The sequence below is a fragment of the Protomyctophum parallelum genome, assembly GCF_964188405.1.
Source record: "Protomyctophum parallelum genome assembly, chromosome: 12".
NCBI classification, from domain to species: Eukaryota; Metazoa; Chordata; class Actinopteri; order Myctophiformes; family Myctophidae; genus Protomyctophum; species Protomyctophum parallelum.
In genome coordinates, this window is record NC_139712.1 from 51284112 (window position 1) to 51308999 (window position 24888).

A 24888-nucleotide genomic window follows, 5' to 3' on the forward strand; every position below is an offset into this window, starting at 1 on the left:
AAGTGGAAACCCCCTCCTCTGGTTCTAATGGTATGTATAGCTCCCAGAGTCCCAGCAGCATCGGGGTCGGGGAACGGGGGAACAGCGCACCGCTCACACACTGGGCTGGCTGCCTGGCTGGGACCGAGGGAGGCTAATGTACTGTAGCCTACATGTTGTTTATGCTCCGGAGTCCGGACAGCTCCGGACCCATGCAGTTTAATAATATAGTACAGTCACACCAGAATGCACACTGCTGTCTCGTGTCTCGTCACAACCCAATGCGCGACCCGTGAAGTCGAGAAATAAAAAAGGAAAAAAAAAAGACGGAGTGACAAATCATTAGCAACAAGTTAAGCTAAGCTGGTGTTAGCTTGTTGCTGCTGATTCAACGCACTGATTGAACTTCACTTCATCTCCGCCTGTATTGTGTTGTTATTGACAACGTGAACGAACACCAGCGCTGCAAGAACAGACAGATCTACAAGCTCTCAACGCGTTGCATACGGGGCTGCAGAGACAGCTGCGTCGGGGTTAGTGGTAGTGTCGGTGACGCATCGTGGCCACAGAGCACGGCCGTATAGGCTGCGCTTCTGCATGCTCAGCATGCGTCACGGTCTATTTTGCCAAACTGAACTATACGGCCAATGTGTGCACACATAACTTGTTACCGGCTCAAATGTACATATTTACATCAGCTATTTTGAAAATAGCCAAACTACAAGCTGAAGAAGAAGAGGGCCCTGCAGCTCTCAGTGTGTTGTCCGAAAACAAGAAACAAGCCCATTGTCACTTATAATAAGCAGCAACACTGGCAACACCTGCACATGGCAACACTGACAGGCAGGCAGACAGACAGACAGACAGACAGACAGACAGACAGACAGGCAGGCAGACAGACAGGCCTATTACACCTGATAGCGGGGTGGACTCATGGCGCCCCTCGACCAACGCCGCACTAGCCTAGTGGGACACTGACCGATGTGTGACGGAGCTGACAGACAACGTCAGACAGTTGTTGTGGTCAGTCGATTCCTATAGGCTGAACAGGTGGGTGCACAAATATTATATACGTGAAAAAATCCTGAAAAAGTAAAAAAAAATATGGATAAATGCGGTTTCCACCCGATAGGGACAACATACTGTATAGTCTAGCCAACATAAAAGACAGCGGCATACAGTAGTTTGATAAAACAGACTCTGCTCAAAGCATAGAAAAGTAGAAAGAGTTCTCATATTCTTTACTTAGTAAAGAATAAAAAGTAGGTATCAACACTGCAATTTAGAAATACTATTAAAAGTCAGGAATTCAAATAGTTTACTTGAGTAAAAATACGAAAGTATTGTACTTGAAATACAGTATTTAACCAAATCAATTTTGTTACTTTCCACCACTGGCCTCACCCCCCCCAACCCGACCCCACCCCTATAACCGCAGAAACGCAGTGTAACACGATGCAGTCGAGCACCTTTGCATCCTATAGACGCTGCTGCCATCACCTTCACTCAGCAGCCCTCCTGACTGTAGAGAGCAGCTGGTGTCACTCCCAATCGCCTCAGCCTTCAGTCTTCACACGGGTCAACGTCTAATTCCACCTCCGAGATCTGAGACTGAGACGAGATTGGAATTGGCAATTCAATCCACTAAGCATCCGCCACTGTCATCTCCACATCGACCGTTCACTTTTGACATTTTGTGTGTGTGTGTGTGTGACTGTGTGTAGCATATCTATAGGTCTAATCTTGTTTTATTCCCACGTTAAAGGTGCTATATAAATAATAGTTTATCATTATTATAGGGGCGGCAGTGGCTCAGTGCCCGGTAGAGTGGCCGGATGGGAACCGAATCCCAGTTCGATCCCGGGCTCCCCCAGAGTTCGTGCATGTTGAAGTGTCCTTGAGCAAAGACCCCTAATTGCTCCTGATGTGGAGGTTGGTTCCTTGGATGCAAAGATAACCGATCTCACAACTCTCGTTGTGAACTTTTGATTGATTTTCGACAAATAGGATTGGTGTAGAGGGAAAGAAAGACCAGAACAAGTACAGAGTGAAAGGTCAAGTTTACAAAGTATTGACGGTTCAAGTGGTTAAATGAATATACACATTAATCCAACAACACCGATAGTGCCGTCAAGCAAGTCTATGAAATCTATGAAAATGTTTAATCTACAACACAACACAATGTACATAATAATATGTAGGGGGGGGGGGGGGGGGTCTCTGCTTCGTCTCTGTACAATTACAATTTAGGCATTTAGAATCTCTAATCCTAAACTCTAATCCTCTAAGTGATTTACAAGCAACAACAGCATGGTAATACATCAAACACATATATCTGTATACGAATGTCTGTACAAAAAACTATGCGTTACACGTCTCTCTCGGCTAGGGGGTCTTGTAGATCGTCTGTTTGTCCCATGATGCCCTTTAGGATTGGTCCTATAGGAGGGTCAGATGTTCGTACACGGCGCTCAGAGGGGAGCGATCGGTGGGCGGTGAGAGATAGGCATCTTGCAGAGCGGGCAGGGGGACATCATTTGCTTGTTCAGAAAAATCGAGCAGCGACCAGAGCAATAACAATCAGGGGCCCCTGGCAGAAATATGGAGTTTACGATGTCACTATATTGACTTGCTGCCATCCGCAATAAGTCACAATCAAAGTGGCGGGTCTTAATTCTCCTGCAGCAAAGCCCATTCTCTGCCATTTACCTCTGAGCCCGGCGGGGCCTATTTATAGCAGCTCAGGCCCATACATAACAGGCGAGACAGAAAATGAGAGGAGCTTTGATTCAATTTGTTTTTCCTTTTTCTCAGCTTGTGTTTTTTTTAGGGTGTACTACAATGACCCCAAAGCTTTTGTCAGTAATGGCTATTTCCTCTTAGGGAGGGAAAATGTACAGTAATGCTCTCATGAGGTTTTGGGTACAACTTGATTTAGAGTGTGTACAGTACATGTGGTTTTGTGTTGCTACAGTGCACATTGTGTGTGTGTGTGTGTGTGTGTGTGTGTGTGTGTGTGTGTGTGTGTGTGTGTGTGTGTGTGTGTGTGTGTGTGTGTGTGTGTGTGTGTGTGTGTGTGTGTGTGTGTGTGTGTGTGTGTGTGCACATGTGAGTGTCTATTATGTCTTGCTTCACACACACCCGACACACACCCATATATCTGGCCTTCATGTTCCAGTAATTGACTGGCTCTCTCTAAGATAGACTTTCCACAGCTAAAAAGCTGTCAGTCAAAGGGCCTGCAGCCGGGCCTCTGCGTTTCCCTGACCTTGCTCGAGCAGATCAGAGCATCTGTCCTCTATAACCACAACTGTCACATCCCCACAGGCCAGGCAATAAGTCTGAGCTCCTGCACTGTGTAAAATAACACATAGCGGGGAAGATAGACAGGGAGAGAGAGGCCCTGCCCGTCCATCTAAAGCCCAGGCAGAAGGAGCTGTCCTTAACTGTCACAAATATGATATAGCGTACAGCGGGGGGGCGCATGGCCCCCGGCCTAGGCTTCACTCACACCTTTCGATCTATAGCATACAACATTGATGCATGCTAGATGTATGAGACTTGTTTACGGATGCAAGCTCCCAATGCATTTCCAATGGAAGTCACATGGTTTGACACAACGTTTTTGTTGTGCGGCTTTCGGCTGTGTTTCGACTGCCCCCCCCCCCCCCCCCCCACCCCTCATACAACAAAAATGTTGTGTCAAAACCATGTGACTCCCATTGGAAATGAATTGCGAGCTTGCATCAGTCAATAAGTCTCATGCATCAGCTATATATCAATCTGTTGTGAAGGTGTGAGTCAGTCCTTACAGTGAGGCAACGTGTTGCTGACGGGGCAGGAACTCTCTTAGCTCCGATATTCCAACCTTTGTTTTTATTTATTTTTCATAAATCAACTTGATCACTTGATCACAGCGTCACACAAAAATAAACATCAAAAGGAGCAGATCCGGAAGCTCGAAACGTGGTGCCAATGAAGCGACGCGTTTGGCGCTTAAGCGGCTCTGCTAGACTGCTACTGCTGATTACTACTACTCTGATTACTACTACTGCTGATTACTACTACTCTGATTACTACTACTGCTGATTACTACTACTCTGCTACTGCTGATTACTACTACTCTGCTACTGCTGATTACTGCTGATTACTACTACTCTGAATCCTGCAAAGTAACAGCTTTTGGTTTCCACCAGACAGTGACAACATATGAAATAGAAAAATCACACACGTGTGAACTGAGTGGTGCATTCCCCCCCCCCCCCCCCCACCTCATTAGCAGGCAGCAGGCACAGCAATACCCCTCTCCCTGTTTATGGCGCCCCCTACTGGTATTAATAAGTCATAAATACTCGTGCTCATACACACAGGTACACGGACATTGCTGGTTGTAGGAGTAGTTGCACCACTCAAAAAAACAAAATATACAGCGAAATGTCAGGAGCTGTGACACAAGTCCACGTTGTAGAGAGAGTCTGAACAATGATGTGCTTTCAGAGCACCTGTACTGTATATACAGTATGTGTGCTGACTGCTGACGGGGTGGGATGCAAAGTTAATGAGCATCAGTCAAACCTGAGGCGAGGCGAGGCGAGTCAGGGAAAAGACGCCTCGACATCGCCTGACTTACATACCCTGGTTTTTAGCGCGCCGGCTGTCACGCTATACTGGAAACAGCCCCGACATACAAGCTCACACAATGCCATGCTGCAAGGCGCCACGAGCTTGTAGATCAGTTACTTTTGGTGCACAATTTCAGTCCGGACACAACACTCATGGATGGATGAACTTCTGCCCTTCCCATTGCAGTCAGAACTGCAGCATCACTCCCAATCTTCCGCCGTAGTCTGAAAACCCACCTTTTCAGACTCCATCAATGGCCCATAGCACTTACCCTATACCCTCTTAGATAGCATTTCTGTTGGCTTAGATAGCATTTGATACAGACTTATAGCATGTTATGTAGACAGCACTATAATTGTATTGTATATAGTCATAGCACGCCATAGTACATATGTATAGCATAGTAGTAAATATGTATAGTTTATTATGTATAGTGTATGTATAGTTTCATTATATAGATATTCCACTGTTACTTTCTTAGCTTACGCATGTTTCATGATAAATGCTTTTATGTGATGTATTCCATGCTTTTGTTCTTGCTTAAATGTAAGTCGCTCTGGATTAAGAGCGTCTGCTAAATGCCTAAATTGTAAATTGTAAATTGATGAAATATGTTTAATTGAATAGGAAAATATAAAATGAGCAATACTGTATTATTTTGGTTTGGCGATGAATCGGATCTGCTTTTAGGTACTGAAGGAATCCGTTTCGTCGGTGCTGCTCGGGTCTCCCTGGGGGAGATAAGGCTAAATCCGCCGGCAAATATCGTTGTCGGCGTCGGTCTAGAAACCTTGATCTCCATATTTTGAATGTTTTATAAAAAAAAATTGCCCTACTTTGTCATACTAGAGTGTTGCACAAAAGTCATGAAAATAGCCGATCTTCAAGCTCATAACGCACTAGCCTGGTTAATAAACCAGACTAATATCGCACGAATCCGCGGGATATTAGTCTGGGGAGGCTCAGCTTGGATTTCATTTCCAGGGAAACATTTTCTCTTTGACGCAATTGGTCAGAGCTACTGTCAGTCAAAGGTCTCAAGCATTGAACGTCACTGTACCAAAGCCCGCCCATATTGCATACCGTGTCCCTATTGGGCGCACATGTTCTCGTGTGTAGAAAATGGGCGTACAATTGAGCCTCTCCAGACCGAAATCCGCCGGTAGGCAATTTTTTTTTGCCAACGGCTGATTCGGTCTGGTTTATTAACCAGGCTAATAACGCACCACACTGAGGCATTGTGAACTTGTAGATTGGCTATTTTTCAGCAAAGAGGTTTGGTGTAGAGGGGAGGGGGGAAAAGGGCAGACCAGTGTTCTATAATGGGGGCTAAGTGGGTTCATGAACATGAAACCAGCACGACGCTACACAAGTACACATAAGCAATCTACGACATCTATGAAAAGTTCAATCTGCAACACGACTTTATACTGTGTTGAGTGTGTGTGTGTGTGTGTGTGTGTGTGTGTGTGTGTGAGACAAACATATCTTGGCCTGAAAAAAGACTCCCTGGGTTAGAGAATGGAGATATTACAGAACGGAATGGAGTGGTGCTGATGCTGAGCACGGAGACACCGGGAGTGATGGAGTCTCAACACTTTACGGAGACATCCAGCCAAAGAAGTCAGGGTCGACACGGTAAACTCAACTCACCCATGCGTCCGATCACGTTAGTAGCCCGTGGCGTTGGGATGTCGTCCAGGCCCTCGATGTCCCCGTACAGGGAGTGGGAGATCCGGCGCTCGTGTTCGTCAGACGAGGACAGGGACGTCATCGAATGCTCGAACACGGGCGGGCTGCCAGGGGCCTCCTGGAGAGCCAGGGGAGGGAGGGAGGAGGAGGAGGAGGAAGAAGAGGGAGAGTCAGTATGGTGGTCAATAAACTCAGTGTATAATACACATCAGGCAGAAACATCTTATCTTGTCGAGGTAATTTGGAATACACTAAGTTATACATTTAAGGAGATCAAATCACCCATGGGAATTTAAACTATGAGAAGCTGTTTTCTGTCCCATTGTTATCTTTACTGACATTCTAGCTGTGGACTGAGGGGGTCTTCCCATTGTCTCATGTGTTAAGACCCACCTACTCCCCCTGAGGGAGTGGATGAAGGTATTTAAGCTGAAGTCTGACTGAATTGTGTTGAGTCAGAGTCAGTATGGTGTTCCATCGTATTTGAATACTAAATTCTAATACTTTGAAAGTCTGTATTGTGTCCGTCTCATTATGTTGTTTAACTGTGTTATAAGTGCTCTCCAAAAGATTCTATAACATTCTCCATATTTTTAACGCCCTACTACAGCGTCACACAACAGCATCTGCAAGCTTGTCGATCTGATACTTGTGGTGCTTTTAAATTTGAATCTTGAACAGTTTTGGACACAGAGATTTCCACCCGACAAAATGCACATGTGTGCACTTGTACTGTACTGTACTGTACACCCTGTACATAAAATGCAGAAGTGAAAAAGAAATGAGTCTACGTAGCCCTTAATGTGATGCCATGGCATCCCAAATCACAGATATGTGATACACTGCGTGGTGTAAACATCATGGGTGGGTGCAGTATCTTCTGGCTAAGCAGTGTGAAACAGTTATACCTACACTGGCTACACAAGTCAAACTGCTTAAAGCAGCATGGATTCCCCATATAGCCCAATAGACAGCCATCGCTAACAATCGAGAAAACTGCTCTAATGCATGTTTCAGTCTCAAAGTCGAACCCCATAGTGGGCATTTGCCCACTGGGCATCCACTTACTTAGTTGAGTCTTCACTCAACTCCCCACAGATCTGTGGGGAGAGAAGAGGAGAGGAGAGGAGAGGAGAGGGGAGGGGAGGGGAGGGGAGAGGAGAGGAGAGGAGAGGAGAGGAGAGGAGAGGAGAGGAGAGGAGAGGAGAGGAAAGGAGAGGAGAGGAGAGGAGAGGAGAGGAGAGGAGAGGAGAGGAGAGGAGAGGAGAGGAGAGGAGAGGAGAGGAGCCTATGGTGATACTGTAGAGTTATAGCGGGAAAACAAAGGTTGTACCCTGGCCTAATTCCCACAATGCCTCATGGCAGCCTGTGGGCATCAAGGGGAATGTATCACAGAAAACTCCCTCACAGCTAGACCAGCCTCGTACCGCAACCACCTGGCCCTGTCTGTCTCTCAGGCATGCTTTTAAAATCAACGGGCGCTGCCTTACATTAATAATGTCTCACAACTACAGCTATAGCCTCGCCCATGCCCAACGGAGAATGGAGAAAACACGAGAAAATCACACCGGGGTGCCGATGGGTATCTCTAGAAAAGAAACCAGAGGAAAGAACAGGGTAGGTTGTATGGCGCAGGGTTTGTCTCCCAGGCGTGGTGGTGGTGTAAGTGGTCCCTGGTGTAAGTGACCGATGTCCGCCTGGTATAGCATATAGAGACAGCTGTCCTCTGGCATAGAGGAGGGACCCATCGGCTGTTTAATATAAATGAGAGCTTTAACGAACTTTGGAGCAGAGGATATTATGGGTGTGCCGCTGTGATAACAGCCAGTTGGAGAGCGCAGTGTGAGAGACAGAGATATATAGCGAGAGAGAGAGAGAGAGAGAGAGAGAGAGAGAGAGAGAGAGAGAGAGAGAGAGAGAGAGAGAGAGACGGCAAGGAGGGGCAGGTCAACGCAATTACAATCATGGCCGCTGCCAGCCTCATTAAAATAAAAAGCACATCCCTGGACGAATTTAACTTAATACGTTTTCAATTGTAAAATGGGAGATTTATATTATTGGAGTCTCTCTCTTTTCTTTCTGTCTGTGACTGTGTCTCGCTGCGTTCTGTTTTAATCTACGGAGAGTGGTGGTATAGGAGGAGAAACCTGTCATTGGTTGAAAAAGGAATTGGATATAACGGTTTGGTGGGTCGACCCTGAAATAATGTGTGGACAGTGTCTAATAGAGAGAGAGAGAGAGAGAGAGAGAGAGAGAGAGAGAGAGATGATTGACTGATGGATTAGACTACGTATGGAATGTGTCAGAGTACTGTGTTGATAATGACGTTAAATGTGCAAGACACTTTCACACGAACATGCCATCTTAAGGGCCGTGCACACCAAGCGTTATGCCTACAACTATAGGCTATATCGTTCACCACTGTCGTCGTTCTTAGTTGTGGTATAATGTACTCTGCCATCCACTTGACATATATACACTGTAGTTATACCGGTAGTGCTGATTGCCGAAGGCCCTTAAGTATATCTACCACAATACCACAATTTAGCATGAGGTCCCAGAACATCAGGGCTATGGAGAGAGAGAGAGAGAGAGAGAGAGAGAGAGAGAGAGAGAGAGAGAGAGAGATTTGTGAGGGGCGCTATCCCCTCCTATAAACAGCTATAGTGTAGATTCTGTCTTAACACAAACAAACATTAAATGCCTTTGACAATGAATGGAGAATTTCCGACGTCATATTATATATGTCTGAGCAAATCGGCTGTCGGTCGGTATGTCGGTGGAAACCCTTGGCCAATAAGGGACCACCGTTCTTGGCGACGTAACAAAGGTATGTTTCAAGGTTGGTATACGGTCAATAATTGATTAGACAATTTACAATTTAAGCATTTAGCAGACGCTCTTAATCCAGAGCGATTTACAATAATCAAGAACAAAAGCATGGGAATACATCACAAAAGCATTTATCATAAAACATGCGTAAGCTAAGAAAGTAACAGTGGAATATCTATATTATGAGACTATACATATAAACAATATATATATACTACTATGCTAAACAGTAAACATATGTACTATGGCGTGCTATGACTATATACAATGCAATTATAGTGCCGTCTACATAACATGCTATAAGTCTGTATCAGATGCTATCTAAGTCTACAGAAATGCTATCTAAGGGGGTAGGGTAAGTGCTATGGGCCATGATGGAGTCTAAAAAGGTGGGTTTTCAGACTACGGTGGAAGATTGGGAGTGATGCTGCAGTTCTGACTGCAATGGGAAGTGCATTCCACAGTTTTGGAGCCAGAAGGGAGAAGAGTTTGGGACGTGTGGAGCGTTGTCCCGGCGTTTTTAGTGAGGGTACTTCCAGCTTCCCTGCGTTGGCTGATCTGAGTGCGCGGGAGGGTTTGTAGGGTTCAATCATACTTGCAAGATATGGGGGAGCCATACCTTTAGAGCGCCCCTCACTTCACACGGGTGTGATTTTTAGAGAGAGAGAGAGAGAGAGAGAGAGAGAGAGAGAGAGAGAGAGAGACCAAAACCTGAACACGCTGATCGACGCTTTTGTCACTTTTCTGTTGCACTTGCATGGCCATAGATCATTGAGTAGATCCTATAGCATTAATCTGTGGTCAGAGCAGAGTTAGCAGGTGCCACTGGGTGGAGTGACTGACAGGGTGACAAGTGGCAGCACTCTCCTGCCACACCGTCAGCCGTGTCAGGTGGGCAGGTTGGCAGCAAGGTGAACGGGGTGACTGACTGTACTATGCAGCATACATACATGTGTCATAAAGTTTGACATTTAGGCCATGTGGTTCCCAAACTTTTTGTTTCAAGGACCCCCAAAATTGATAAGCTATTATATTTGGACGCGGTGTTAAAAATAAATAAATTTTCCATTATTCAAAATGTTTCAATACTTCCAATATTGATGTATAAGCTTGTATATATATGCCATATATATTTATTTTAATATTCAACATTAGGCATGTAATATGTAAATGTAATATCGTACAGTATATCGATATATATCGATATTAATCCCGACGATATTAATCAATTTATTGCAATAAAAAAAAGAAAATTTCAAAAAAGAAAATGACTAAAAGGCTTTAGTCATTTTCCATCATATTCAAGTGCTTTTGGAGAGAAATGAGTCACTTTCACTAGTAGAGCACTGTAGAAGGGAGCTGTGTGTGACTGTGCCTCGGTGATGATGGTGATGATGTTCCTTCATGCTCATCAAGGAAGGCAATTATGTTTCTGCACTGTCAAAAGTAATGCTACTTATTTTGCAATGTAGTTAAATAAAACATGTGAAAAAAGCTCGGGGGAATTAAGCTCGGGGTGGAAGTTAAATTATATAAAAAAAAAAAAAGAGTAATTTTTCTGGAGAATATTTGTTGTTTAAAATATCATGAAAAATCATATCGTGAACATCATATCGTGATACGAATCGTATCGTGGGTTGAGTGAATCGTTACATGCCCGTTCAACCTGGATAACGTGGTTAAAATGGGATGAGATGAACTCATTTTGCTGTGGACCTCCTGGAACCCACCCGAGGACCCCTGGGGGTCCGCGGACCCCACTTTTTTTTTTCTTAAATTTTTTCTTTTTTCTTTTCACCCAGTGCCAATTATCTAATGTAATCCTGGGCGCTCATGCCTCCTTCTATGCATGAGGAGTCCAAGCTGCTTCTTTTCACCTGACAGAGGGGAATTTCCCCGGCCGGACGTAGCGCGTGGAAGGGACACGTTATTCCGACTAGTTCATTTCCCCTCCATCAGGCGCCCCGGCTGGCCAGGGGTAGGTAGTTTTAGAGACCAGGATTACGGCATGTTTTTGTGAGGGTATCTACCCTAGGGGACACGGGGAGAACATGCAAACTCCACACAGAAAGACCCTATCGCCAACCCCCGCCTTCGGGTATGGGCACTGATGACGCGGAGGAGGGAACACGCCGCCAGTGCCCACAGCGTCCCCAGCGGGAATCGAACCCAGGACCTTCTAGCTGTGAGGCGACAGCCCGCGGACCCCACTTTGAGAACCACTGGCGTGATTGATGATTGGATCACTTAGAACCGTGCGGACGACGGAGGAACCAATTAATCAGCAGCCCAAGGAGTTTCCCTGACTTAACTTCTGGGGTTCATTTAAGTTAACCCATTCTGACCGGGCACCCATTTTGGTGTCGGCATCATGTTATGCTTTAGCTATTAAAAAATAGCAGATCTACAAGCTCATATCGCGCCACCGAGTGGCGCGATACGAGCTTGTAGGTCTGCTATTTTTGAAAAATCGAAGAGCGACTGACATTTCTAGAATCCGATCTCAGGTCAGAATGGGTCAATCAGACCAGTGTGTGTCCAGTGGAAACCTCGTAAGAATCTGATCTCAGGTCAGAATGGGTTGAGCTAGCGCCTAATATCTTGAGTTAATCAAAGAGTAAAAGCAAAGAATAAGAAAGTGTGCAGGGAAAAAAAAGAGGGTTTCTTCATTGCCCCCGTTTTAATGCAGCCACCTCATCACTGCTTTTAATCTGTCTTAATCTAGTCGTTTTCACAGTGGATTATTTGAGTACAGTGATTTACACAGAGTCAGTCTCTCTCTGTGTGTGTGTGTGTGTGTGTGTGTGTGTGTGTGTGTGTGTGTGTGTGTGTGTGTGTGTGTGTGTGTGTGTGTGTGTGTGTGCGCGTGTGCTTATCCAATCGTCCACATAAATGCATTATTTATCAATGTAGTTATGATAATTGTGTATAAATAATATGTGTATAAATGAATGTGCGTGCGTGCGCATGTCCATGTGTGTGTGTGAGTGCGTGTGCATACGTGTGTGTGTGTGTGTGTGTGTGTGTGTGTGTGTACTGCATGCATTATTTATCTATCAATTACTGTACCGGTATATGTGTAATTTACTGCATGTTTATGACAGTGAATATGCATTGTTTGTGCGTGTGTTTGTGTGTGTGCATGCGTGTGCACGTGTGTGACTGTGTGTATTCTCCTGTCTGTATCAGCTTCGTCCAACTCTAGTGTTGTCAAACTGGCGACGTGTTGACGATCGATGCATATCTTGACACACACACACCGTTGACTGCAGTCAAAACATGACACTGGCCCCCATTCAGTCAACATCCTCCTCCATGCTGTAATTACCACCATCCCTAAGCCCCCTGCATCTGCATCACATCCAGGGCACATCGCACCTCTCTGCCAGCCAGCTACAACCAGTGGCGTGCACAGATAGACACTAGGGGGTGCTAGAGCACCCCCTGCCCTTTTGGCAATTGCTCTTAAAAAAAAAAATATATATATATATATATATATATATACATATATATATATATATATATATATATTTTTTTTTTTCCCTAATTTGTAGTGTGTGGACCATGCGGTGACATTGATCAAATCTTGATAAAAAACACTTCTACTATATTATTTAGGCCCCCCACAATCTAAAGCTATGTTTCTATGTCAGTGGTTCTTCGATAAATAAATAAAATAGCAGACCTACAAGCTCGTAGCGCGCCACTCGGTGGCGCGCTATGAGCTTGTAGATCTGCTATTTTTCAATAGCTATAAAGCACCGAAATGGGTTCCTGCTCCAAAATGTGCTGCACAAGGTGCCCTTTTTTTTCACTTGAGCACCTGCCCCTCTAAATGTCTGTGCACGCCACTGGCTACAACAGCAGAAATAAAATCTCACTACCAAAATCCTTTGTATGATCCAAGTGCTAATATGCAATTTGTGAAACTGTGTGAAAAGGAGCATCACGTGGGCGAGCAGGCTCATTGAGTGCTTGTGGATCAGCTATTTTTGCTGTGCCAACATGCTTTTATAGAAGACTGGATTCTATGGATCGGATTCAAATGACTGAAATTATTTTTTCCCCCAACATATTTCAACGAACGCCCCGGGGAAAATCCGGCAACATGGGAACGGTCGCCACCAGATATTCCTAAACATACGTAGCCTCAGTAAAACTGTGTCAAAACCTAAACTTATTCCTTAACTTAACCTCAGTAAAACTGTGCCAAAACCGAAACTTATTCCTTAACTTAACCTCAGTAAAACAATGCCCAAACGTAACCTTATTCCTTAACAGTTTGACTGTTTTACACGCTTAACCCGCATTTTAATCAACCCCCCTTCACTGCCGAGATTGTTGTATTACCTTTAGAGCATACGCTGAATTATTTGGGCTTTTAATCCGTGAAAATCGAGCGAAAAAAGCTTCCCCCGTTTGTTATGAACGACCGCACCACCCGCCATCTTGGTACACCCGGAAGACGCAGCACAGGAGCCTCCTCCATGAGGCGTTGAACCCCATTCGTTTGCATTGGCCTCAATTTCCCAGAAGCCCTAGCAGCCCACAGCATGTGACTATTTCCGGTTTCGTCATCAAAACAAATGCATCTAGGCCCTCATTTATCAACCGTGCGTACGCCAAAATATGGGCGCACGCCGAAATTACCGACATTTTCGGCATTTAACATTTCCGGCAAAGCTTGAAATTGAACTTGAGTAGGACAAATAGTCACGTCTACTCTTCAGCTGGCGTACGCTGTTTTTCTGTTTTACACAAGCGGAGCAGCCTTGTCTGAACTGCTGAGAGGCTGTCACAGGCATCTAAACATATATGTATTCACTCCTAAAATGTTTATATAAAATGTATGTATAATGTATATGGGCTACATGTAAAAAATAAATAAATAAAAATGTTAAGGAATACATGTGTCATATGAAATTAGTAGGAGATAAAATCGTGCAATTAAAAACAATGTTGCAAGAGATGCTTAAGCCATTTAAAGTGTTTTGCATGAGCGCATACATGCGAGGATTTGGGCTGTCTGTGCTGAAATATTTCCATGACGGGACGTTGGAGAGTATAGTGCAGCAGTCCCAACGTGGTATAGCCTACTGTAGCCTAATCTACAGCATGAAGGCCGATGTCTTTCTTACGGTATGTGCAATATAATAAACCCGACGCGTCGCTCAATGCCAAATGTACCGTGCCAGGCTCCCAGCGCAAGTGGGAACTGCATCGGAGATATATAGGTATATTACCCAGCCAAGCAACCACCAGCCACATGAGGCTATATACGGTTTTTGCTGCACATTCATATGACAGTTGACAGCCCGGCCGGCGGCCACTGCAGTGACTAACGTCTGCGAGGCAATCTAAATAGACTGTCGAACGTCGGAACGTGCATGGTCAGTTGGTCACGGACGGACCACTGTGATAGAGAGAGACAGACAGACAGACAGACAGACAGACACACTGGACAGGAGGAGCACCTGCAAAACAGCAGCGTGTGTGTGCCTATTTGTTATTTAATTATGGTTCACAGGTTCAGGTTTTCGTTCACTAATATATCTTGTTGTATATTCAATTAAAAATACTTTAATGAATTAATATACAACTAACAACACACAGTGAAAAATTGCGATATGTGTGCGGGGGGTGAGGCGGGCAGCAAGGGAAACGAAGCGAGAGGAGAAACAGACAGCTTTATTTAATGTGTCATGTAGGTGCGTGCGTGCGTGGACATGCTTTTGTTCTTGCTTAAATGTAAGTCGCTCTGGATTAAGAGCGTCTGCTAAATGCCTAAATTGTAAATTGTAAATTGTAAGGCAAGCGAGGTGAGAGGGAACAGACAGGGTAGGCCTACAACTTTATTTAATTCATGCAGGTGTTCGTTGTTTATTTATTTAACAACACACCAGTTTATAGTTGGGCTTGCAAGTTGCGTGTGCGTGCAGCTTGTGTGCGTCTGTGTGTGTGTGTGTGTGTGTGTGTGTGTGTGTGTGTGTGTGTGTGTGTGTGTGTGTATGAGAGAGGGGGGTGAGGCGGGCAGAAAGGCACGGTAACCATGGTTTCCAGATCGTATAGCAGTGGTTCAGGTCGCAAAAACGAGGGCGAGGCTTGATTTCTTAGGGCGTGCCAGATCAAATTCAGCCGTGACATTTATTAACGTGAGAACGAAATTAAGGAAGGATCAGCTGTTTGCGATCACTTTATAAATGCCGTGGAGACGTGGGTGTACTACGAAACCTGCACTCGAATTTGTGGCAGATTTTACACTCGATTGATAAATGAGGGCCCTAGTCTCTATCTCCGCGGCGAAGACGGATTTTCTTTTTATTTATTACATTACGGCGGATTAAACACATAAAACAAAAGGCGGGTCTGTCGTGTATGGCAGCGACAATAACCTGGAGTAATCCATTCCTGGCACGGAAACTGTTTTAACTTAACCTCAGTAAAACTAAAACTATGCCTAACCCTAAACTTATAAATTCAAACCTTATACCTTCAGTAAAACAGATGCAAGAATACATGAACCGCTGGGGGGTGTGGGGGGGGGGTGGAGCGATCCGTGAAAAGATTAAAAAAATGGGGGGGAGCATGTTTTGCGGTTACCATTTCAACTCTGGTAGTGGTCAGGCGTGTGCATGAGAGACCAGCACACATGTAACAGGCGTGTGCATGAGAGACCAGCACACATGTAACAGGCGTGTGCATGAGAGACCAGCACACATGTAACAGGCGTGTGCATGAGAGACCAGCACACATGTAACAGGCGTGTGCATGAGAGACCAGCACACATGTAACAGGCGTGTGCATGAGAGACCAGCACACATGTAACAGGCGTGTGCATGAGAGACCAGCACACATGTAACAGGCGTGTGCATGAGAGACCAGCGTACATGTAACAGGCGTGCAGTGTTGGGCAAGTTACTTTGAAAGCGTAGCTTGTAAAGCTACAAGTAGCTCACCATGGCAGTAGCTTGATCAAGCTACATAGCTACCCCTGGAGAGATGTAGCTTGTAAAGCTACAGCTACGTGGAAAAAGTAGCTCAAAGTAGCTCAGCTACTTTTTATTTTTCAGCGTTAAATTGAGAATGTACATGCGGGAGACCCCTCCTCCCCTCTGGGAGACCCCTCCCCTCTGGGAGACCCCTCCCACCCTGCTCCCCTCTGGGAGACCCCTCCTCCCCTCTGGGAGACCCCTCCCACCCTGCTCCCCTCGGGGAGACCCCTCCTCCCCCTGCTCCCCTCTGGGAGACCCCTCCTCCCCCTGCTCCCCTCTGGGAGACCCCTCCCAGCCTGCTCCCCTCTGGGAGACCCCTCCCAGCCTGCTCCCCTCTGGGAGACCCCTCCTCACCCTGCTCCCCTCTGGGAGACCCCTCCTCCCCCTGCTCCCCTCTGGGAGACCCCCCCACCCTGCTCCCCTCCGGGAGACCCCTCCCCTCTGGGAGACCCCTCCTCCCCTCTGGGAGACCCCCCCACCCTGCTCCCCTCTGGGAGACCCCTCCTCCCCCTGCTCCCCTCTGGGAGACCCCTCCTCACCCTGCTCCCCTCTGGGAGACCCCTCCTCACCCTGCTCCCCTCTGGGAGACCCCTCCCAGCCTGCTCCCCTCTGGGAGACCCCTCCCAGCCTGCTCCCCTCTGGGAGACCCCTCCCCAGCCTGCTGCCCTCTGGGAGACCCCTCCTCACCCTGCTCCCCTCTGGGAGACCCCTCCTCCCCCTGCTCCCCTCTGGGAGACCCCTCCTCACCCTGCTCCCCTCTGGGAGACCCCTCCTCACCCTGCTCCCCTCTGGGAGACCCCTCCTCCCCCTGCTTCCCTCTGGGAGACCCCCCTACCCTGCTCCCCTCTGGGAGACCCCTCCTCCCCTCTAGGAGACCCATGCTCCCCCCTGGGAGACCCCTCCCACCCTGTGATACCAGGGCCAATCAGAGGCCAATTAGAGGCAGCTGTCAAGTGCTGATATGCCCTCAAAGCAATCAGAAAAAGGAACAGTCCTTGATTTTTCAAAGGGGGTTCTAGTACAAGAATTAACACAGCAACCAATGGTCAAAATTAATATATTTCTTTCATGTTATTGCCCAAAATTGTAGCTTGTAACTTGAGTAGCTAAGCTACAAAAATGACCCAAAAGGTAGCTGAGCTACTTGACGAGGTACACAAATATGAATGTAGCTAAAATACCACAAGCTACAGCAAAATGTAGCTCAGCTACGTAGCTCAGCTACATGTAGCTTAATACTCCCCAACACTGCAGGCGTGTGCATGAGAGACCAGCACACATGTAACAGTTTGCCTGTCCAGATTTCCTGCGCCTCTCCTACCTGCTAACTGCTTGTCACACATTGAAAAATGAATTACTAGGCACGTCAATCACTTGAGACCTTGATGCAGTTTTACTGTGCACTCTCCCTTCCGTCTCATCTCCACTTAACAAGTCTGAGAGTTGTTTTTTTCAATTTTAGTGCTCTTCTTCTTCTTCTTCTTCTTCTTCTTCACCACCTCTAGCAATCTCCTCTCATTTCCCCCTTTTATATTTTTCTCCTCCAACTGTAATTGCTGGGAGGATGAACACACTTTCCACAGACATGATGTCAGCCGAGGCGGATGATTAGTACGGTATGCTGTGGATTCGTATGAGTGTTAATTCAACTGAGAATGTGTAAAAAAATAAGACCAGTGTAGACAGCGTGCACACGGTGTGCGCATCCGAGTGTTCACTACAGCACACACTTCCCCAAGCTCGCTGACGCCCATGCAGCCCATTCAACCACCTGATTCAATAATACACTACTATTATTCTCTCAATTGGTCATACTGAATTCTCCCCACTGCTCCTAAATTAGTTAGTCCTTGGAGAGCCAGCGAGGAATGAGCACACAGCATGGCTGGGATTGCATTGCTGTAGTTCAAGGGTTCCCAAATCTTTCCCCCAAAGAATAAAATAGACCCGTAAGACGCCCTGAGGGCGAGGTCGTGTGCACGCATCCGCCTGGGTGACGGCAGACTGCTGGGCGAGCGCTGGGCTTTTGCATGGGGGGGGGTCAGATCAACATATGGAATGAATTCTGTACTGGCCATAATATGGAGTGTGTCTTGAGTGTACAGGGTTTGATGAGGTCAGATCAACATATGGAATGTCAGAACAGGTCAGCTCCATATATGGAGAACTAAGGTCTAAGGGTGGCTTTAGATAGACTCCCTCCTGGAACTCCATATATGGAGCTAACCGGAACATCCAAGCCTTACATCCTAGTCGGACGATATTGCCGGACGGAACACATCGGCACGTACAGTATGCAATGCACATAACTCTATGCAGCAGAGATGTGAGAGATGTCAGAGGAAGAGAAGAAGGAGGGCTTTAAGCTCCCGGGGCTCCTGGAGGTCGTTCAGAACACTCCGTGTGCCCGAGAGGCTCTGCTCCACGGCTCAGCGGGATACGTTGGTCACTGGGTTGCTGCACTTCCTGGCTACCAGCAGAGTGAGACGTTCGTTCGTTCGATGCGAGCATAGCCCGTTTCCTGTTGACCACTCTGGGATCCTGGTCTTATACTGCAGATATACAAACGCTCAGCTGCGTTTCCGGCAGAGGGTGATATAGGATAACCTGACGCTGCCAGATCCAAGAAGCTTGCTACACAAATTTGTTTCACAGCTTATTGGGATCTGGGATCGCGGAAGCAAATTCGATGACGGGGCTGTTCCTTTTTTTCAAGATACTTGGTAGATGATTGTATGGGACCGTCTGTCTATCACCGTGTGGGCGTGCAAACACAACCAATCATATTGACGTGTCTATATAGCTTCACATCCGGTTTCGCACATATCCCGCCCTTAGCTCACACTGATTGGTTCGGTACGGAACGGATTTGTGTCAGCTCAACTCCCTGAGAGATCCCAGATGAGTGCTGTGTTGGGGAACATGGTTACCCAATACCGCCCTCATCTGGCAGCGTCAGGTTAGATATAGGAAAGGCATGCAGAAAATGGTCATCTATGAAGGAAGCAGTTTGGACCCACAAGTTAAGCCCAAACCCACAGAGCAGCCGCCTCCCCTGCAGGGACTTGCCGATAATAGAGAGGCAGCAGCTGAAATTCCCTAAAAGGGCACTTTTGGCAGAACATTTGAGCTTGTTCTTTGTTAGATCAGCTATTTTTGGGGCGCGAGCACGCAACTCTTAAAGCTACTGAAAACGTCTACGACTTGGATTTCTACACGGAGGACAAACTCTTTGAACGCAAAATGCTGCGTTCAATTTCAGGAGAGTTTGGAAAAGGGCAATTCTCCTAAATGTTGCCTTTGGATATGGCGTGTGGAAATAAATTTCTTTCACCATAGTAAACGCTGCACAAAGGCAGCTTTTTTTTACAGACGGGTAAAAGAGCAGGCGCTCAAGCCCCCTTTGATGTCTATGCTCGTGCCTTGCCTCCATCTGGACCCACATTATTTTTTTATTTCAGAACAATGAGGTGAGAAATATTGTGCGGATGGAAAAGGAAGGCTTGACTATCTGGAGAAGAGAGGGCTTGTTTTTTTTTTGTTTTTTTTTTAAACACTGGTTAACGGCATGCATAATGTGATGACGTTATTTGGGGCATGACTACCATTGTTGGTCATACAATCATCATGAGCAGTGGGCCCTGATGGACGATTATGCACCACAGATTGCATGATGACGTTACAGAATGCAGGGGGGGAAAAAAGAAAAGCTATTGAAGCTTGTGGAGTGACAGTGGAGTCTGTCCTTGAGCAACACAACACAGGGAGTGGTATGAAAACAAAGGTGGTTTTGTATGAAAACAAAAGCTCGTCCTGGATGCTATTCGACGGATACACTATGATGAATGCCATCACATGGATATTAACCCATTCTCAGATTCATACGAGGTTTCCGCCGGACACACACTGGTCTGATGAACCCATTCTGACCTGAGATCAGATTCTAAAAATGTCAGTCGCTCTTCGATTTTTCAAAAATAGCAGACCTACAAGCTCGTATCGCGCCACTCGGTGGCGCGATATGAGCTTGTAGATCTGCTATTTTTCAATAGCTAAAGCATAACATGTGCCCGGTCAGAATGGGTTAAACGGGGTTGGTTGAGGACAGTTGTTTTTACATCAAGTGGACCATTTTAGTCTTTGTTTGAGGCCTCAGATCCACAACACTATAGGACATTGCAGTCTCCTCCTCTACCATCCATATACCTGCTCTCAACACACAGACCAAAACATGCATTCATTCATCTATAGTTACATTACAGTAACTGAGGGTTTGATCACATTTACAACATTACACAATTGCATTTTCTATAACAACTGTGCTTTTGAAATGTTAATAATGTAATCATGAGCTAGTGAACAAAACAGGGATGCACCGATATGGAAATTATTCGCCGATACTGATGTTTAAAATAACAATTTAGGCTAGCCGATATAGCCTGATACTGATTTATTTCGTTTTTGTTGTTTTTTAATTCCTCCTTTTGTGCCAGGGAAACAATACATCTTCAATACAATAAATAAATGTTCAGAATCTACAGCTTGGTACAGTAGGCTGCAGATGACCAGCACACCAACATAGACAACGAAAAATGTATGCTTATCAACAACAGATACATATCGGCTACTGCCATCGGTAAATGCCAGTTATATTTGCAGATACCGATATTGACCGGAAAATATGTGGCCGATACATCGGTGCATGCCTAGAACAAAAGATTGGGCTAAAATAACTGATCACCATGCTGTGTGTCCATATAAAATAACTGATCACCATGCTGTGTGTCCATATGAAATAACTGATCACCATGCTGTGTGTCCATATAAAATAACTGATCACCATGCTGTGTGTCCATATAAAATAACTGATCACCATGCTGTTTTATATGGACATAAAATAGAAGGCTTGCATGAAAAACTAGAACTGCACTCTGTCGAGTGCCTACCGTCCGCTACAAACTCTCAACTCTCAGCCTCTCTGTAAAACATTGAAATGAAAAAAAAAGTCGGGTTATAACTGGCTGTCAATGGTTGGTGACGTAAATATGTTTCAATATTGGTTGGGTAACAGGTAACGTATGTACTGTATGTATGTATACATGTATGTAAGTTGTAAGTAGAAAGTACTATATTGTGGCCGGCTGGCTTTTGTATGCGTTTGCTCCGAGGTATAATATGCTGATGTTGACGTAATTACGTATCAATGCTGGGTTATAACTGGCTTTTGATGGTGACGTATAATAAAGATAGGTTTCAGATGACATACATGTATGTATACATACAGACATTACCTTTAATTCACCCGACACTGTGAAACATATCTTAATTACGTCACCATCTACATCAGTATATATACCTCCAAGCATACGCACATTCGTACCAGCACGACCACAATAATTACGCGCTCTGCTTGCGCAAGTAATAAATACTTTAGAAATGTGCAGACACCCGGATTTACTGTCAAGTGAGAAAAACAATGTTGCACATTAAGCTAATCCTCTGTGGACCCCCCAAAGTCCCCCCCCCCCCCCCCCCCACACGCACACACACACACACACACACACACACACACACACACCTATAGTTTTGAGGTCTACTCTCCACAAACGTAGTCCCCTCGGTCCATTACAAACTGCATTTCCCAGAGTGCACATGCACAGACCATGCCCCCCTGTCCCCCGACCGTTATGAATGGTTGCCATTTACTATACTATGACATAAGGGGAGCTGTAGTCCTTTCACACACTATGACATAAGGGGAGCTGTAGTCCTTTCACACACTAATGGGAGCTGTAGTCCTTTCACACACTAATGGGAGCTCAATCATTCCCTATTAAAGCGTTCAGGAGATGGTCGGCACAAATCTCTCTCCTGTGTTGTTAGGGGAGCATATGGTCTCTAAATGCTTTAAGGTCTGTCTCTGTGTGTGTGTGTGTGTGTGTGTGTGTGTGTGTCTCTCAGCAGTGGTCAGCTCAATACTAATAAAACCATAATTTACTAGGCCTGGTCTGTGATTGATAGTTCTCTCAAGGCCCCCATCGATCCGTCCCGCTCGAGGACGCGAGACTGTCTTTTGTTAGGCCGGCCACTTCCTTCCCCTCTTGTCTCCCTGCATAAAATGGTCAGTCGCTGGGATTACAGCAAACGATATTGACACGAGATGCAACAAGCCCTTATCCCATTCTGACCTGAGATCAGATTCATACGAGGTTTCCACTGGACACACACACTGGTCTGATGAACCCATTCTGACCTGAGATCAGATTCTAAAAAATGTCAGTCGTTCTTCGATTTTTTTCCAAAAATAGCAGACCTACAAGCTCGTAGCGCGCCACTCGGTGGCACGCTATGAGCTTGTAGATCTGCTATTTTTCAATAGCTAAAGCACGACATGATGCTGACACCAAAATGGGTTCCCGTTCAGAATGGGTTATATATTATTGGCAGGCCCGAGGAGGAGTCATCTTGAGTCAGTGCCGAGCGTGTTCGCTATACCGCCGCTTTCCAAACGGTGTGCCGGGACCCCGGCGTGAGAGACACGCCCAGGGCACAGGCACAGCACCATGAGGGAGCTAGTCCAACCCAGATTCGGCACAACCATGGAGCAGAATTCACCCTTCTGATTCTCCCGCCCGCTCCCTCAGGTCAGCTGACCTGATGCTGCTAGAGGTCCCGAGGGCGAAGCGGAAGCTTAGAGGGGACAGAGCTTTTTCAATCGCTGCCCCCAAGCTCTGGAACGACCTTCCCCTGCAACTTAGGCAGGCCCCCCTCTCTGGCCATTTTTAAAACCTCACTGAAAATTATTCTTTGGCTTTTAACACAGCATGAGACCTCTGTTCCTGAACTTGCTTCCCCCCCCCCTCCTTTTCTTGTTTTGTGTGTTGTCTTTGTATTTTTAGTCTATGTGTTTACTTACTGTTTTACCTATGTACTGTACAGCACTTTGTGGCAGCTATGGTTGTTTTAAATGTGCTATAAATAAAGTTGAGTTGAGTTGAGTTGATTGGTCCCTGACTGACTAACCAGCAGGCTCTTCTGCCTTGTTCCTGCCCTGGTTCCGCCTTGTTTTTATGTTAAATTTGCTAAAACATCTTTTTTTTGGAAAAAAACTAAAAACAAACATGATATTCCCATTCACCATGCTGCTGCACCTGTGATGTTCCTTTTTACTGACACCAAGTTTAAAATAAGAATTGAGTGCACAGAATATCAATACGAAGCAACTGAAAAACATTATATTTCAAATGAGATGATTTTTGTCCAACCACGAAACGACAACCAATTCAGTATTTTAGCTGTGACGTGAGCGCCCCTCCTGAGATACTTCCGGGTCCTACTTTTGTGTCGCTTTTGTGTCCCCATAGAGTTATATTGTGACGCTCCGTCGGACTAAATCTGAGACGAAAACAACCACGAAAGTCTAATTTTACCGCTTTCCTCGCAAAAACAAAACTGCTGCTGTCCCAATTCTGTCTGTAACAGGCCGTCTGCCCCACATGGAATACTATCGCCATTTTATTTCATTGCGTCTAAATCCTCATTAATGCAAACTAGATTCAACATACTCAAGCCTGCACACATTCTAAATATGCCCCCGAAATATTGTACTGAGCAAATGGACTGTTACCACCTTCAATAATAATGATAATAATAGTCTTTATTGTCTCCACATCATATATTTTCTTTGTCATGGACACTTGTACAAAACATTAATAATTCTACTCGAGTTGGAAGCATTGGCTTTCTTTCTGAAAAATAACGTCATTGTAAAAAGATTCACGCATTTAGATATTCTATTTACAATGAGATGCGGACGGGAGCTGGTGCCACTTGGACCTGGATGTAATGTAGCGCTACAAAATGACGTCAGACTTAAATACCCGATGGGTGCAAAGAGGGGCACAACCACGGGCGGGACTTGACAAACGGTGAATTCTCTCTACTGCTATATCATATAGCAGTAGATAGTAGATAGTAGATAGTAGATAGTAGATAGCAGTAGTAGCATATAATATGCCACCAAAATGTGGAATGCATCCAAAAGTATGACTCCTTATACCCTAAACAAACCACCATAAATGAGCACCTGTCTGCAATTTGCAACTGATCCTAGAACAGTCTTCTAAGCTCGATACCAGAAATGAACTTTCTGTACATATATGTATACATACGTTTAGTGTTGTTGTCTTATTGTATGTCTTTAAATGTCTTGATGAATTGAATACACAGGAGCACAATGTAAGCAGCAAACCCATCTACAAGCTTGTTGGCCTACATCTGCTATTTTCCCCATGGGTTCCAGGCAATCGTCTAATTTCTCCTTGGAACCGCTGCATAGACACCATGCAAAATGCAAGCAAGACAGACAACCGTACTTTGATTTTTCACCCCATGCTGCGACTCATCAATAAATTGGTGCTTCCATCCAGTCGGCCCGCCGCCTGACCATGACATCCTGCTATGGACTGTACGCTGATCCTGAAGGAGTCTGTCAGACTCCTTCAAAGGCGCCGTTCATTAGCGCTCACCTCCTGCATTAGCGGCAGCCTCAGCAGTCATTAGGTAGCATAAGCAGATCTCGTCTTTTCGTCCGCCTTGCATCATCTTAGGAATGCAAATCAACCTCAATGTAGAGGTGGAGATGACTTTAACCAAATTAGTCTTAGGAAGAGCATTGCGCTCGAAACGTCAGTAAATGTTTTGTGCAAATAAAGGCACTTCACGAGCATCGGAGCCCACAGTGTGCGAGTATCTTCTTTTCTTTATCTGT

General features: G+C 45.6%; 1 protein-coding gene and 1 pseudogene across 2 annotated transcripts in view; one reads left to right on the forward strand and one right to left on the reverse strand.

Moving 5' to 3' along the window:
* The window catches only part of LOC310867706 (partitioning defective 3 homolog), a 656686-nt pseudogene that overhangs the window by 116574 nt on the left and 515224 nt on the right, over window positions 1-24888 (reverse strand). Inside the window, exon 16 of the transcript XR_014571073.1 lies at window positions 6256-6412. The product of XR_014571073.1 is annotated as a partitioning defective 3 homolog (transcript). The remainder of the gene's footprint in view (window positions 1-6255; window positions 6413-24888) is intronic.
* Window positions 18452-18719, forward strand: LOC310868136 (cytochrome c oxidase assembly protein COX20, mitochondrial-like; the record flags this gene model as incomplete). The annotated part of the gene is given in 4 exon segments (XM_083778397.1): window positions 18452-18556; window positions 18558-18605; window positions 18607-18663; window positions 18666-18719. Coding segments are annotated over 4 exon segments (264 nt in total).